This window comes from Calidris pugnax, unplaced genomic scaffold (assembly GCF_001431845.1).
Source record: "Calidris pugnax isolate Ruff unplaced genomic scaffold, ASM143184v1 scaffold219, whole genome shotgun sequence".
Classification (NCBI taxonomy): Eukaryota; Metazoa; Chordata; class Aves; order Charadriiformes; family Scolopacidae; genus Calidris; species Calidris pugnax.
Window position 1 is genome coordinate 12972717 of NW_015094507.1, and position 17143 is coordinate 12989859.

General features: G+C 45.6%; 1 protein-coding gene across 1 annotated transcript; it reads left to right on the top strand.

The window, feature by feature from the left end:
- The first annotated feature begins 447 nt into the window (after window positions 1-447).
- On the top strand, window positions 448-7641 carry COQ3 (coenzyme Q3 methyltransferase). Its single transcript, XM_014964783.1, has 6 exons — window positions 448-881; window positions 1257-1409; window positions 1565-1664; window positions 3269-3511; window positions 4659-4818; window positions 6554-7641. Exons 1-6 carry the CDS (start codon window positions 823-825, stop codon window positions 6742-6744), a joined length of 906 nt encoding a protein of 301 aa, XP_014820269.1. The 5' UTR covers window positions 448-822; the 3' UTR covers window positions 6745-7641.
- The last annotated feature ends 9502 nt before the right edge of the window (window positions 7642-17143 follow it).

A 17143-nucleotide genomic window follows, 5' to 3' on the forward strand; every position in this document is an offset into this window, starting at 1 on the left:
CCTGTTCCTTCTCCACCCTCCGCCTGCTCCCTGTGTGACCGACACCCTCCGGGGTCGGCCAAGGCACCCGGCGGTCAGGCCCTGCCCGGCTGGGCTCCCCACACAGCTCTCCCGAAGGAGGCGTTTTCCCTCAGCCGCCTCCTTCGCAGCCCTTCTTCAGCCCGGGGGGGGGGGTCTCTCTGTCCCTCCCTGCGGCCTAAAATCACCCTCGGGTGTCGGTGTCCCCGCTCAGTGGGGTGTCGGTGGCAGCGGGGCGGTGGGTGAGCTTGACCCGAGCCTCACCTGCAGAGCCGTGTTGGAGGCGGTGTGTCCTTGGCCTGTCTCTACGCCCTCCCTGGGGGTTTCATGCCTCTGTCCCCCCCACGGCACCGGCTGGGCCTGCGGCTCGGGATGTCTTTGTCGGGTCTGCAGGGAAGTAGGAATCGGGGCCCCAGCGTGTGTGTATGTGTGTGTACACACAGCTCCTGCTTGGAGTAAACTCTGTGGTGGAATTCTCACCGACGGAGACATTTCAGCTGCCCAAGAAGCTCCTTTTCATTCAGGCTCTGAAAAATGTCATCGCACAGTGTTTGAGAAGTCCGGGGGTGGTTATTCAGCCCCCTTGCTCTCCCTGAGCACCACAGTGAGCAAGTGTGTGAAGGCTGGCACACTTAGTGGCAGTGTTCCAGAGCAGCATTGTTAAACTGGAGTTTTTTGCCTGTGAGCTCTCATAAAGCTGATGTTTGGCCATTCGGTTGCCTTCCTTCTATTTATGCAGATGACCATGCTGATCTGTCTTTTCAGACAGGCCTGAGAGGGGCCCTTCAGAGCTACAGCTGGAAAATGCTGCTGAAATCCAGGAGTTCTCTGCCTGTCTCCCTGCCTGAAAGAAAAAGCAGCATGTAAGTATTGCATCTAAAATAATCCTCCGTGACAAGGACTATAATTTTCTATAACAATTTGATTTTACTTTGTGTCAGCGTCACATGAAGTAATTTTTAAATCTCACAAATGTTTAAATGTTTGTTTTGGCCTATTTTTGTTTTATTAATTACTAACTGAAAACCTACAGGTGTGCAGCCATCTGTTTTGGGAGATATGTTATACATACAGTGTATAAAATCTCTTTGTTATTAATCAAGTATAAAGTCTCCAAAGAAACATGAGTTTTAGCTTTTTTTTTTTTTCATTTCCTGATGCAGAATTCGTTTTTCCCCTATTTCAGCTGACATGAAATATCAGTACTAGTTTCATGACACTCAGCTTTCACCGTTTAGGTTCACCGTGAGGAGACTTTGCAGCACTTCGCACTCATCAGTGGATTCAAAGGAAATGAAGAAATTCCAGCTCCTCGCACATAAGTGGTGGGATGAAGAAGGAGAATTCTCAGCCCTTCATTCTATGAATGATATTAGAGTGCCATTTATCAGGTGTGGTTTTGAGGACAGAATTTTTTTTTTTCCTATGTACTATTTTTGCATTACCTCCGAAAACACTGTAAAAGACAAAACACCAGTCCTTAAGGTAACTGCATCTAGTAAACCACCTTGTGTGTGTGCCCTGAATCACATCCCTTTTCTTTCAGAGATTCTCTGTTGAACATGAGTAGTGATTACCATCTGGGAAATCCACTTGCTGGAGTAAAGATTCTCGATGTTGGCTGTGGCGGGGGACTGCTAAGTGAGGTAAGAAGCAGTGTGCTCCTGTTTCTCTTGTTAAAAAGCTTCCAAAGTATTTGAATTGTTTTACTGTTGCACAGCTTAATTTCTAATCCTTCAAGGATTTTGTCTCCTATGATATATTAGTTGCTGAATGTTTTGGAGTCATTTACAGAAAAGGAGGGAGTCGGTAATGAGAAATTCTAAAATTCTGAGGTTCATCAGAAAAATAAGATTTCAAACACTCTAAAGGAGAGGGGAAAATTGATGTAAAAGTCTTTGAATATTCCTCTTGGCAGTTGTAGTATGACAACTTTTTTTGGGTCTTTTTTTATTTTAGAGCCTAGGCAAGAATACTTCAATCATGACAATCCTTGTTACCAAAGAAGTGTTTTTGTTTCTATTACAAACTCATTCTTACATGTTCATTTCTTTGAATTGCTTATCTTCTGTTTTTTATGTTGGGTGTGGGGATTCTTGCTGTTGCTTTGATCTCATGGGACAAGCGTGGAATAACGTCAAACACCTGAGATATCCCTCCTCACTGTCAGGAGAGCTTCTCCTGGTACAGGGGCTGATATTAGAGCTGCTTCCTGGGGAGTCTGCTCTAACTTGGGGCTGAGAAGTGACTATTTTTGGTGGAACCCCTTGGCCTTACAGGCTCTGAACGGTGCTGTATCCTCTATCAATAGACTGGGGATGGTTTGTGAATTTAGGATTACAGATCTGGCTGAGTTATTCCGGGAACTTCACCAGCATCTGAAACAAGGTGTAGTTTCAGATGCTTCTCCTTGTGTTTTCTTTTCTTTTTTTTTTTTTCTTTTTTTTTTTTTTTTTTTTTTTTTTTTCTTTTTTTTTTTCTTTCTTTTATTCTGAGCAAAATCCTCAAAATCCTGTAGTCTTGTGAGAGCCCACTCTCTGACAAGGCTGGCAAAACCAGTGTGCTGCATCACCTCCTCAGGCTGAACAACAGGAGAATTTCAGGTTGGAATAACATACATGTGGTCATGTTCTGCAGCCTGTTTCAGTTTCAGAAGAGGTGATGGCTGAGGTGTTAACCTGTGAGTAAGAAGACACTGGAGAAACTTGAGTGACAGCCAAGCCTGATGCTATCCTAGTAAACATCAGTGTTTAGTTCTCAACAGTGAGAAAGTCCTAGAGATAATAATATATTAAGTAACCATTAAAAAGATATGAGGATTTACCATTACAGGTGGATGTTGAAGAAAGTAATGACAGTAATTAAATACAGCATTGTTTTCCCCCCTTTAAATACTGTGTTGATTTTCCCCCTTTGTTTTTCCTCTCTCAGAGGGTAATAGTGGGGGAAATCTTTATTTGGTGTAACAAAATGGATTCAGAACAATTTATTCTAAAAGGAAATTTAAATGTGTATATTCCGGTGTACAATTTTCAAAGAAAATTAACACCACCTCCCCCAAATCTAAGGAATTTCTTGCTTTAACAAACATTTAAAATAAAACTGCTGGAACAGAGCTCATCATTTATTGTTGTTTGCCTTATTCTCTGGTAGGTGTTTTACGCATCGTGTATGTACATTGTGGAGCTGCAAGAAGCCTTTAAGCAAATTGTTTTCATGCAGAGAATAAATTATCCTCTTGTTTTATTAGCCTCTGGGTAGACTGGGAGCTTCAGTTACTGGAATTGATCCTCTGGAGGACAACATTAGAACAGCAGATCAGCACAAGTCATTTGATCCGGTCCTGGCCAAGAGGATACAGTACAAGTCCAGTTCACTGGAGGAGATTGTGGAAGAGTTCATGGAAACCTTTGATGTAATCGTAGCTTCTGAAGTAGTGGAGCATGTGGCTGACCTTGAAACGTTTATCAAGTGTTGCTCTCAGGTGTTAAAGGTAAGAGAGTTTTTGCTTTCATTATTGGGAATATTTATTCTCTTTTATCATTAAGGCTTTCATTTGAAGGCACATGAAAACACCTGAATCTGCATTCAATCCTCCACCTTTAAGTGCTTGATACCTGAATTGGCATCCAGAGGTGCCTTCCTTTCTCCTCCATGTTGGAAGTACATCTTCCCAACTTCAGTAACTAAAATTAGAGGAAATTTATTTCCCCAGCCCTGCCTTTGCAGAGTGTTAATGCCATTACCTAGCACTGCAGGTTTGCTTTGCATCAAGACCTTAAGAAATCTGATTGCGTCTGGTTTCACTTAGGTGAGAGGGAACATGGCAGTGCTGCTGCTGGTGGATGGCTGTGGCTCAGGCTGCGCTGAAACTCACTGTAATGATGTTTCTGACTCACAAGATTCTAGGCCAGCTCTAGCATCACATGAGATGTGCTCCTGCATTGCTTTTAAAGGACATAATTTGGTGTTATTTTATTCCTCTTGATAATATTTCATTTGTAAGGAAGAATGATAGACCCAGTGCATAAGCAGCAGCTTTCCTTTAATCTCTTGATTTATCTTTCTGGTCATCAGAAGGAATATAGATTATGTGAATGAAAAGCTCAACTAATTTTTATCCTGCTGGGGATGAGAAGTTATCCATTATTTCTACCAAACAGTCTCTTAAGTACTTAGAATTGATTTCTGGCCTTGTTTTTTGACCCTGTGATGATGAAATCAATCATGGCATTCAGCAGTCTCAAAAATTAAGCAGTCTTGCACATTTTACTTTGGTTTTAGTTTTAAAAAGTGTTTCTTTTTACAATAGGTAATTACACCTTAATGTCTTATAATGTAACATTGCTGAGAAAATAAAAGTGACTGTTAGACTTTTGGGGGGAGGGACAAGGAAGTGATTATTAGATCATCCAAGACTTTGATTATGCTGACTCTTTGAGGACTACTCAGTTATACTGTTAGAACATTATACCATTTAAATCCAATAAAAAATATACTTGTAAATAGCTACCCTGGGATGAAATTAGTTCTTACTCTTGCAGCACATAGACTTGTAGATAGTTTAATGTGATTAAAGTTACCATTTTTAGAAAAAATTTAAATATTCTTCTAATTGAACTTTTTAATGTTTTAATTAGCCTGAAGGTTCTTTATTCATTACTACAATCAATAAAACACAGTTGTCCTATGTCCTGGGAATTGTGGTTGCAGAAAAGATACTGGGCATTGTACCGGAAGGAACACACGAGTGGGAGAAGTTTGTTCCCCCCGAGGAGCTGGAGCGCCTCCTGGAAGCAAGTAAGTTCCATGGGAATGGAGAGGGGTGTCCAGATGCTCCCTGTAGAAATGGCAAGAGGTGGAGTGAGGGCTGGGAACAACACACAGCTTCTCCTGTGGGAGTTACCAGTCATATGTTATGAGCATCATTTCTGGTTTAAAGACGTTGCTGCTTGGAAGAGTTCTGCCCGTTGCCCTCTTCCCCTGCAGATGTTTTAAAACCCTCTCACCGAATATTTCACTTTGCTTTAGTTTACTCTAAAGAAGATGAAGTATGAGTTGAGCTATTCTCTTGGCAAGGTCTTCTGGCACTTTGAAGTGATGCCATAAGGAACATGACTAACACTGTGTCATGGTTTAACCCCAGCTGGCAACTGGGACCACGCAGCCGTTCACTCACACTCCTCCCTAGTAGGACAGGGAGAAGAGAGAGAAAAAGGGAAAAAAAAAAACCAAACAAAAAACAACCAACCAAAAAACGCCTTGGGTTGGGATAAAACCAGTTTAATAGCAAGTAACAGATGAGAAAATGTGAGTTACCACTCATGAGTATCATTTCTGGTTTAAAGATGCTGCTGCTTACTGGATTTTGCAAAAAATAAATAGAGTCCTAAGAATGCAGAGATTGCTCAAACAAAATCACCATTACAGCTGCTCTCTGTTTGACGGCATAAATGAAGAACACCAAGGTTTTCCATCCCGTTCTGGTGACAGAATGTTTGCTCTGAGGAGGTTCATATGCTGTAGGTCAGGTTTGAGACAATAACTGCATTGGCCCTCCAGAACTGCGCTGCTGCATTGTTTGCCATCTTCAGTACTCAATAATGGTACAAGAATATACAAGATCAGTGATGCAGTACAATTGCTCACCACTCGATGATTGATCAACCAGCTTGTCCTGGGCAGCAATCACAGATCCCTGGCCAACTCCCATTTATATACTGAGCCTGATGTCTATGGTATGGAATATTCCTTTGGCCAGTTTGTCCTATCTATGCTCCCTCTCAGCTTCTATGGGAAGCTGAAGAAGTCCCAGGCTTAGTATAAGCATTATTTGACAACAGTTGAACCATATGTGTTATCAACATTATCCTCATACCAAATCCAAAACACAGCAGCAACTCAGAAGGAAATTAATTCGGTCCCAGCTGAAACCAGGACATACCAGTTCATCTGCTGGTGGTTCTTTCCGTTCTCCCTTCAAACAGAGAAGCAGGTGCAGTGGAGTGATTCGTTTCCACAGGGTGTGTGTTTTCTGCCTTCCCTGGTGCATCCTGCTGGGCCACAGCAGAGCCAGGCAGGGAGTGCTAAATCCCTCTGCTCACACCGAGTCCTTGCTGGCATTCTTCTGCCTCGTATTTTCCATTCCTAAGGGGAATCTGCAGAATCCCTCCACAGACATGCTCAGGTTTTGATTCTGAAGTGTGTGATGTCGATCTGAAGGATGTCTCCCCCTACAGAAGACGTTACCAGTCACCCAGATGTGGTGTGAAGCTGGGGTTTCTCACGTGCTGCCTTGAGGTGGCTCACCACAAAGCACGCTCATGGTGCGTGGCCTGGCACAGAGCTCTTGCTGCCACTGCCACTGTCACCGGTGATGCCCACTGTCACCGCTTGTGGTGGTGCCTGACGGGGGCCAGCTTGTGAAGCTCCCCAGCTCGGAGGAAGAAGGCTGGCTGTTCTCAAGGGTTTGGTGGTGCAGCGACTTAGAACATTTAAGAACATCTGTTTGCTTTACGGCTTCTTTCTTTTCCAGATGGCTTTTCAGTCAAGGCTGTGAACGGGATGTTGTACAACCCCCTCTCGGGGTCGTGGAGCTGGATGGAAAGCACGAGTGTCAACTATGCATTGCACGCTGTGAAATCTGGGGCTCAGGGGGAGTCCAGCCCCACGGACACCCCGTCAGAGATGGAAGGTGAACAGCCCTCAGCCACTGCTGCCCCGTGACTGTCTGAGCTGGGTGGTGACAGGCTGCCACCAGGAACAAAAGAGAAGGTTTTACCCAGATGGACATAATAAAACCTTTTTTAACAACAAGCTTGCTCTTTGCATTAATAATGCTTATGCTGTTTTTGGCCAAATATTTTAGGGCAGTCTCAGAAGAAAACAAGTGCCCTTGATCTCAGGAATCATGTAAGATTGAAATGAGCAAAGCTTTGAAAGAGTTAAGTATTCTTGTAAAAACAGTAGTTTCAAATTGTTGGACAGGGAAATGCAAATTATTCTGTCAGTAGCTTGGAGGAAGCTCTTGAACGTGATGGCATTTTCAGTCCTAAGAAGAAAATTCAGATCTCTACAGAATAATAGCTTAAAGGTAAAATGAGTTTAAAAACCACAGTAGTGTATGATAAATAAAATGCCTTAGATATTTAAGTTACTGAACCAAGTCAGTTAAAATATACAAAACACTTAAAAACCACAAACACTTGTTTCTATGTTGTGCCTTCTCCCTGAGAGGAGGAAAAAAAATAAATAAATAGAGAGCAGCAAACTTTTTCTGCCGGGTCATGCTGTTCCTACAGTTGACAAGAGCTGACTCTGCAGGGGGCAAAGAAGAGTCTCCTCGACCAGAGCACCTCAGCTGTCAGAAGTCTGTTCACCAAAAAAGGTACCTCTATTTGTGCCTGTTATTTCAGCTTTCTCTCTCTACCCATATAAAGGGAAGTAAAGTTGCAGGTAAAATTTTACTAAGCAACCAGAGCTTTATGCTATTAAAAGTGTACGTCAGCAGTCTGTCCTAGAGTTGAAGTGCCTACTCAGGCTTAAGTCCTAGTGGTGCCAGGTTAAAGAAAAGGGTTGATCTGCAATGAAATGGGACTTTCTAAATAAAATGTCTTGTGTGTATCCCTGGTTGTATCTCTTTCCTTCTCGTCTCTTCCTCTCAGCTTGTATGCTGGTGGGGTGGGGTTTGCTGCTATTGCATTTTTCCTGCTGTAGAGGTTTGGTGGGCTAAATGATTGTATTCCACACTTGCATTCTTGCTGCTTTGCTGCATCTGCATGATGCCTTGGGATCCAAGTTTCATGAGGGATCTGGCAATGCATGAAAGAATATAGTTAATTTATAATGGCAATAATAATAATTTGTAAGTATTAAGACTGAAAAGGGTTACCTAGTGTGATCATTTCCACGACAGTAAATTCTGCTTTATAATACCTGTTTGGGCTGTAGCTTGGCTTTGGGAAGAAGATTCCTATGTAAAGAGTTGAGTGATGGAGAAGCCACTATGTCAATAAGTAAATTGTTCCAAATGTTCATCAGTTGAAGTGGTCTAACCTCAGGTCCCAGCCACCGATGTCTTAACATCCTCATTTTCTAGGTTAAGGACCTCCCTGCTATCGGCATTCTCTGTCATGTAAGCGTGGTTGGTGTAGTTTTGAGTCAACTCACCCCTAAATTTTCTCTTAGATAAATGGACAGAGATTATCTCTACAGCTGTTCAATGCTACCGTGCAAGTTTCTGAGTCTATAGAATTTTGTGGTAAACATCCTTTTGGAAGCAGGAGGGTGGAAGTGGATGCAGCATTTCAGGAATGGTCTCGCTGATGCTGTTGGCAGGGTGAACACTGTCACTCTGCCTCTGCCTGATGTCCTTTTGCACAGGCGTCTGCTCCGTGGGTCACGCTGGCAAAGCAGTGCCTGGTGTTGGGGAGAGGAGTGACACGGGGAAAAGCACAGAGCCAGAGCAGACAGCCAGCAGGCTTTATTCCTTGCAGTGTCTTCAGGTGTGTGAGGGAGTTCCCCGAGCCAAGAAACCCACTTCAAGTTATTTACAGCTGTGTGACTGACTCTTTCAAATTTCACCAACAGTGAACTGAAAGAAACAGTCTCTGAAAAGCACTGAGACCAGGGCAGATTCCTAGGGTAGACCACTAGAAAAGGGGAACAGTCCCCCATTCACCTGTTTCCTAAATCCAGATGTTTGTGTAACCAGCTGTTACCCTGCCTTTCTCATCCTTTCCTTTCTTCCTGCTTGCTTCTTGGTTGCTTGTAGTTTTTCACTAAACTGTGAGCTGCCTGGGGAAGGAAATGGTTGTGTTTCACTGCTATTTCTATTGCACTTAGCACAAAAAAGCCTTTGATGCTGCTTGGCTTCCCCATCCAGGCTCTCCAGAGGGCTTGCCTACCGAGTTAACAATGGCTGGCAGTTAAGCAACGAGCACGTGGACCTGGTTGTCCATGGATACCACTGTTTTTGACAAAAACCTTATCACAAGCACCTGACCTGCTGCTCCTACACGTGTACAGGAGCCCCGTCAACCTGGGAGAGTTGAGTGAGTGGTGTGGGGACTGCTTGAACACAGGTCCTTGTACCCATGGCATGTCTCCAGATGTCCCGATGTGCTCCATCCTCAGTCTCTAGCCCTCAGTTTTCCTCTCCTGCTGGAGTATCCTAACTATTCTGGCTGTATTTCATGCCTCTGGTTAAAACAACCTATTTTTAAGCTAGAAGGTAAATGATTGCGCTAGAGGTAATTTCAGTGAGAGAACAAACAGTGCAAGAATATCCTACACCTTGCTTTTTGCTTTGCTTGTTTGGTTTTTTAAAATCCTTGCATTATTCATAAATGTGCATCTCTGGCACAACGTAATCAAATTCAGCACCGTGCGCTGAATACATAATACATATTCATGCTGCAGAAACTTTTTTTCTTAAAATCTGTGCACAGGAAACCAATCAGGATTTCACACTTCTCTTAGCCCAGTTGCTGTGGGAATTTAACAGGTGCTACTGAAATGGATAGAATTAAAGTCAAATAAATGTGCAAATCTTTGCTTTTCCTGTTGCAAGTTGTTCATGAGTATGGAGCCGTAGCTTCAAGGCTTACAGGAACAGTAGTGGTAGGAGGTAAAAAAAGTAATGTTATAGTACCAGGCACGCAGCTGGGACTAGGGGTGAGGCAAGAGGTGATTTCTGCCTTGAGATGGAGAATAAGTAATCTTTGGAGCTTACTGTTTTTCAGCCTCGGTGTTTATTTCCGGTTGTGGGCCCTCGACTCTCCTGTTCCCAGCCATTTGTTTCTGCAACGCGACAAATCAGAGTTTGGAGCTGATCTGGCCAAAAAAAATCCAAGAGAGCAAATGATGGTGTTCTGGGTGGTCTCAGCTGTTTCTCAGCTCTCTTGTGGCTTGTCGTGTTGTCTCATCTCTCCTCCGCTGCTCCACACGGTCCCAGTCCCAGCCCTTTGCTGAGACTGATGCTTGTCCAAGTTGTAAATCTTTTTTTCTTTTCTTGAGATTTCACTCAATCCCACTGGAGTCGTATGAGAGCCTCAGTGGAGATTTGCATTTAATTTCCTTTTTAAATACAAACAGAACTTGAAGTTTCCATGATGTCCTGTCAGGCTATCTCATTGCCCAGTGTCCTCTGGAGGTCAAATGATATTTTTTGGCCATACATTTTCTTTACATACGTTTCCACAAAACACCCTGTGTCAGGTTTGTAGGGAATGGAAAAAAAGGAGGGAGAAAGCAGCGGGAAAGGAAACGTGTAGTGGCTGTGAGTAGGGGTAAGAATAAAGACTGTCTTGTAGAAAGTTTTTCTGAAAATGGCTTACAGAGTTCTTTTATTATGTTGAATCTCAGCTTTGATTAAAAAAAAAAAAGCAGCGTATTTTAGACACACTTCTAAGAAAAGCTTGAAAGGAGTAATCACATACAGTCTAGAGGTTCAGAAGCCAAAAGGCGTCGCTTCTGTAATTAGCCAGCCTGATGAAGCAGTCAGAACAGGAATCATCATGTGAGTGTTTTGATGCTGTGGTTGCAGGTGAGAGGCACCAGGATGGGGGAGAGCGTTGAAATTATAGAAGGAAGAAGAGCGATACCTGGAAGATAAATGTGATTCCAGTGGAGATGCCAACAGGTAGGAACAACTGTATCCTAAAATTGCAACACTCTTGATTTCATTCGATGTTTATTTAATAAAATGACTAATGTTAACTTCTTAAGGGGAAAAAGTGTGGAAGCCTGAATGCATAATTTCTCTTCCTCATCACCTCCCCTTTGAAGTCCTCAAACTGCCTCCGCCAGGCCTGGCTGAGCCCAGGAGGGAGCAGTAACACTCAGTGTCTACCATTATCCTCCAGTACCTCTAAAGCAGACTTTCTGGTCTATTGGGCTCTGTCCTGTCTCAGAATTACTTTCTGTTTTTACAACTCAGGGTGAATTTCGTTGCATTGTCTCCTGCTTCATGATGAGTGATTGAAAAATAGTTCTTCTTTAGGTAATGCCTTGTCTTGCCATCATAACCATGTATTTTTCCCAGCCCCTTCTCCAATGGGAAGTAGAACACTGCTTTTATAACCCTTTCAAAAAATTAATTGACTCTGCTTATACTGCACAGTACTATAAATTTGAATAATTATATCTATTTAAATACATATTTTCATATAAATATTACACTATCACAAATACATTTCCAGATGATGTTTTTGTGATAAAAATGAGCCTGTCTTTCCCCTGGTTCCTCCAGGTTATAGGAAAAAATTCCAATCATTGAATGTTTCTGCTAACAGTAGATTTTATTTTTATTGACACACATTCAATTTTCTTGAAGCAATATAAAATGATGTCATGTTTTATTCTAGCCAGAAGGGCTGTGACTTCACCTAGGATGTAAAATCACCTGACCTGTCCTGACTTACACTCGCATTAATTGCACAGCCACCTCTCAGTGCATTACGAATTCAGGATATATACTTTGATCTGCATTTTATTGTGCTTTTATTCCCAAATGGAGTCACTCCAGAGATATAATCGATACTTTTTCTAAAAAATGAAATTGTTTTCTGCTTAAAAGGATTGTGAAGACCATTAGTGTTCCATTAATAAATCTGAAACTCCTTTTGTATCTTCATGAGATGTGTTATCTTAAAAAAAAAAACAAACACCCAACCCTGAAACAACTTGGAGATTAAACTGCTAATATTGCCTTGTACAGTAGTTGTAATATAAAAACTTGCAATAATAGAAGATATAGAAAAAAATCTGGTGTTTATTTTCCTGAATTAGAATAAGCATGGACAACCTGTACAATCTGTAGTGGTCTGTAGCTGGTTCCCAATGCTATTCTGCTATGGAGCAAGTTTTCCATAAAAGATCTGACAATAAAAGTGTGTAACCCACCCCCATGACGTTATGAGGGCTGTCAGTCATCCACAGCTCGTAATAAAATAAAAACATCTGAAGGATTGTGAGACTGTAGGTCTGTCTTTTTCTGTTTATCTGGCTCTGTATTAATAACTTATGGATGTGATGACTCTGCAGCGAGCTGCCAGCCAGAGTGTTTCCACCTGCAGAAAGCAGGAGGTTTCATGCAAAGCCATTTTCATGGGTGAAAGCAAGGAATGCTGAGTTATTTACATAATTTGGGGCAGTCTCAGGGTATGTGTTACCTCAGAAAGTGGCTTTGTTTACCAGAAAGTGTAAGGTAAACTCTGGGGAACTGCTGGAATTGCACTTAATTTGGACTTGGATATAGGTACTTCTGTATAGCACAGAAGTAGTTTGGTCTCTGGATGTTCTGCATTTCCTACATATTTGGGCATTTGTATGTCAGTAAAGTTATCGTTAACCCCTTTTCTAAATCCAAATCGAAATGCATCAGGACCATTTTGCAGCTTTACACTGCCTATTTTTATCTGAATAATTAAAAAGACGTGTATATGAAACTCAAGCTGCCTGGAGAGATCATAAATATTACAGCAACACCGATCCTGGCAGCAGCCAGTGATTATTTCAGAAGGATCTTGGAGAGCCTGCTGGCGATGAAAAAGCCTTTTTTCACCCTCTCATAAACTCATCCCTCACCACAAAACCCTATTAAACGGTGTCTTCTGCAGACAAGGCCTCAGTGAGTTTGGGCTATTTGAAAGAGAAGGAAAGCATTTCTGTACCACCACAGGATGACCTGCCAGTGCAGGAATCGAGAACCCTACCTGAGCAGGGATGTCACTGGCTGGGGACAACCGGTCATCACGCGTGGGAACGGTGAGGTGCTTTCACTTCAGGCAGAGCAACCTGTAAAAACAACCCAAACTGATTAATGGAGCTGTTAAAAGCTCTGCGTTGCCAAAACTCTGGCTGCTTGAAAGAGAGAGAAGTAGCAAGTAGAAGCCATGGGTGATACCAGAGTGGGAGACGAGCAGAAAATGGGTGGCTCTAATTCTTGAAGCCCCCGGGGAGATGTGGCGAGTGACTCTTTGCTGTTCAAAGCCAGGTAGCAGCAGTACAGGAAAGCAAAACTCAGGGCAATGCATTCAGCATGTGCCCTCATTTGTAAAATGTTGAGTTAGTTCTCAGCCAACATACGGATGGGACAGCTTCTGCGGTGGGACTTCACAAAGACCCATCGCAACCGCTGGGCTCAGAGCGTGGTTTCGACACCTGCCGCCAGCTCCACGGGCAGCTGGCCCTGCTAACCACAGGCTTTTTTAAAGAGGAGCAAAGACATCACAGAAAAAAAGATTAATGTAAGGAGCAACAAGAGTTTTTATACCAACATACAGAATCTAGTAAGGCTAATGAGTTTATTAGTGCCTCCCTGCCCCCAAAGCAAACTGCAGACTTCAGAAGAAAAATTTGACTTGCTGTGCAACACCGTAGGCTTAGATTTATGTTAACTGGAAAAAAATCTACTTATTTTATTCTATTATTCTCCCTCCCTTTAGGCAGCTGCACTGGAACAGATCACAGATAAAAGTGTACTGTACCACATTAGATCTTGTTGTGCTCTGCACGCCCTATCTGAGGGATGACTCTTCCAGACCGCGCCGCGCTCGGTGCGTGTCTGCAGCCAGACAGGGGTGTGGGTGGATCGCTGTTAGCTCTTCTTTTCCCTGCTCACAAAAAAGAAAAGTGGTAATTTAGCAAAGATGCAGCGCTGGATTCCCACCCTCCCTGAGGCAGAGAGCGAGGTGGCTGTCGGTCCAGTCTGCATCACTAACAGCTGCTTTGAGGCAAAGGTGGGAAAACCCCAGCGTATGCCAGGAACCCACCCAGCATGGAGCACCTGCGAGGCACCGGAGCAGAAAGCAATACCCACCACCACACCAAGTGCTGCAGCTTGGCTTCCTGGGCGCTACTGCCGTCTAATTAGTCTCTCTAATTAAAGGCACCGGTCGCAGGCAACACTGCTGCCTTGCGAGGCTGCGTGCCCTCCCTGGAGGAATGGACACTGCCTTCTCCAACAGCCAGGGAAAAGGCAGGCTGAGGACATGTAATTTGAGGTTTTGCCTGTGGATTAGCTCGGGAACAGACCGCCAGGCCATAAGGGATTCAGCGCCTGCTGGCTGGGGACTCTGGCTAACAAGATGGACATGGTTGTCTGGTCAGTGCCATGCATGTCTTAACCAACTTCTTAATGTCTGGTTTACGAGCAGGAGAAGGACAGGGTGTCTGCAGGGATCTGCATCCAACCCCCCACCCCGAGGCAGATGGGACCTTCAGCTGGGGTGTCCCATGCTGGGGCACCACTGTGTGTAGGACCCCTGCAGCCTCTGGGGAACACCACACGCGGAGCAGCAGTAACACAGCCTAAGGGCCTTCTCCAAAAGGAGGGTGGCAATCTCCTTGCTGAACAAGTGATAGACATCTGACTAAATAATAACGACGCCAGGGCAACCACTTTGCCCTACTGTCTCCCTTCTGTCTGTACAGCATCTTAATGCCAGCAAAGGCACAGGGCAGCACTACCAACACACAGCATCGACTTCCAGAGCATAAAGCACAGTAATGCTTCCTTCCAGACACCAGGTTTGCCCACCTTGTCCGGGTCAGCTCGGGGAGATAAATGGTTTACTCCTTCCTCCCCGCTCTCCTCTCCCTTACAAGTCTTCTCCGCTTGTGCTGGCCACTGATTTCAAACCCAGGTTTTAGGATAGCTCATTTGCCTCGAAAGTCAAGCAGTGGCAACAGCTGGGATGTGGATGCCCAGGACCTTTCTTTGCCCTCACAGCAGCTTAGATCCCATCTGTAACTGGATCCATCTTATCTGTAACACAGCAAGCAATTCCCTTGCGGTAGCAAAAGCTGAGACCAGTTACCAGACTGTGACAGTCCAGATTTATTAGGCCGTCTGCCACTTGAAATAAATCTTCAGCCTGAGATTTGCAGGTGCTGTAGCAGAGAAAAAGCACTTTTCTTCTGTGCCTCTTTGCTGCCCTGTTTTAAGAATTCAGCAAAACCTCATGCTGCAAATCATCCGCTGTGGCATGAAGTGGCTACTGCTCTCACTTTTCACTCATCCTTCATCACCTGTGCACTGTCTGTAGCGTGGAGTGGCCCAAAAGCTGTGAAGAAGGTGCTCAGCCCCCACCCCATGAAGGATGAGGGCAAAGGGGCTCAGCAGGTTTTGGAGGAAGCAACCTGTTTGGGGAACAAGATTTACCAGGTCCCTGGGACCTCTCCGATCCTGTCAATTCCCGAGAGCAGGGTGTCAGCACAGTATCAAACACATGGTGTGTATCCAACATGGGGCTCTCGCACTGTAACCCGAGGTTACTGAACACCCATACACAACCAAGTTAAAGGTGAGGAATAGAGCAAAATGCTGCAAGGAGCTACAGCTGGAAAGTGTGGGAGCACAGTATCCTTCCCTGTGAGCGCAGGCAGGAGGCAGGGACCGCTGCTCTCACTGATGTTGCCCAGCAAAGCTAAATGCAAAACTGCCCACCGCTGGCACTTGGAGAAGTTGGCACATGGACCTGAACTCCATGGCTTTGCTGAGAGCTTTCCTCTTCCTCGTCTTTCTCCTTTGTCTAATCTGTTCCATAACCTGAGCTAAAGCACCTACAAAGCCCTGGCCCCAGACCCTGTCCATCCCCTACCGAACACTGAAAGTCACTCCATTTCTGTGAAGAATCGGATCACTTCTATTGCCCCAGATGGCAGAATAAAGTGGGAGCTTTTTGGAGCAGCCCTGTACACACCACAGCATTTGATGAAGGACTAAGTTGTTTGGGCAGCAGTATTAATCAGAAAACAAAGGGCACTTGTTAGCATTTTAGGGTGTGATATGGATATTTCGCAGAATATAACGTGAATCTAAGACCATCTCAGGTCACCCAGGGCCCCCACTGCAGCAGGGAGGTGTCAGGAAAGGGGGCAGGGGGGCTCTCGGCACCAGACAAACCCCGAGGGATTTGCTTCAGGGCCACTTTGCTTCTCTTCCTCTGTGCCTTTCCCCTTGGAGAGGTGTTCTCCTCAGTCACCTCATCCAGCGTTGGGGTAACAGAAGGAAAATTGCCAGAGAGACACCTGTGGCAGCCATGTTTAGAACCATAGAATGGCCTGGGTTGGAAGGGGCCTTTCAGATCATCAAGCCCACCCATCAACCTAACGTACAAAAAACATCACTAAACCATGCCTCTAAGCATGGTGTCTACCCATCTGTCAAATACCTCCAGGGATGGCGAATCCACCGCTTCCCTGGGCAGCCTGTTCCGATGCTTGATAAACCTTTCTGTGAAGAAATTTTTCCTAATATCCAACCTGAACGTCCCCTGGTGCAGCTTGAGGCCATTTCCCCTTGTCCTATTGCTGGTGACTTGGGAGATGAGACCGACCCCCACCTCTCTACACCTCCTTTCAGGGAGTTGTAGAGAGCCACAAGGTCTCCCCTCAGCCTCCTCCAGGCTGAACAGCCCCAGCTCCCTCAGCCTCTCCTCAGAAGACTCGTTCTCCAGACCCCTCACCAGCTTCGTTGCGTTCACTCCAGCCCCTCAATGTCTTCCTTGCAGTGAGGGGCCCAAAACTGGACACAGCTCTTGATGTGGGGCCTCAGCAGCACCCAGTACAGGGGGACAGTCACCTCCTTGGCCACCCTGACCCCAATACAGGCCAGGATGCTGCTGGCCCTCTCGGCCACCCCGCTGGCTCACCTTCAGCGGGCTATCAACCAACACCCCCCGGCCCTTTCCAGCCGCTCTTCCCGCACCGCCACAGACCACGGTCCTCCTCAAGGACAGGCCCGGCCCCCTCTCCTCCACCTCTCCTCCCCTCCCCGCCGCCTTGCGCAGTCGCGCAGCGAGGGCTGAGGGAGCCGCCGGAGCCGCCCGGCGCGGCGCGGCCCTCCCCTCCCCTCCCCGCCGCCGCGGCTGGGCAGGGCTGGGCAGGGCAGGGCCGGGGGGCTCGGCGGGGGATGCGGGTCCCGGGCGCAGCATGCTGTGGGGGGTGGGCCTGGCGGCTCCCCGCTCTTGCGTGGCGGACCTGAGCCGCAACCGCAGCCTGTCGCTGGGGTGGTGCGGGGGACCGGAGGAGCCGCCGCCCGCCTTCTATGGGGGGGTGGGGGGAGCGGAGATCGTCGCCTTCCCGCTGGCGGGCGGGGGCGCGGGCGGCACCATGGCGG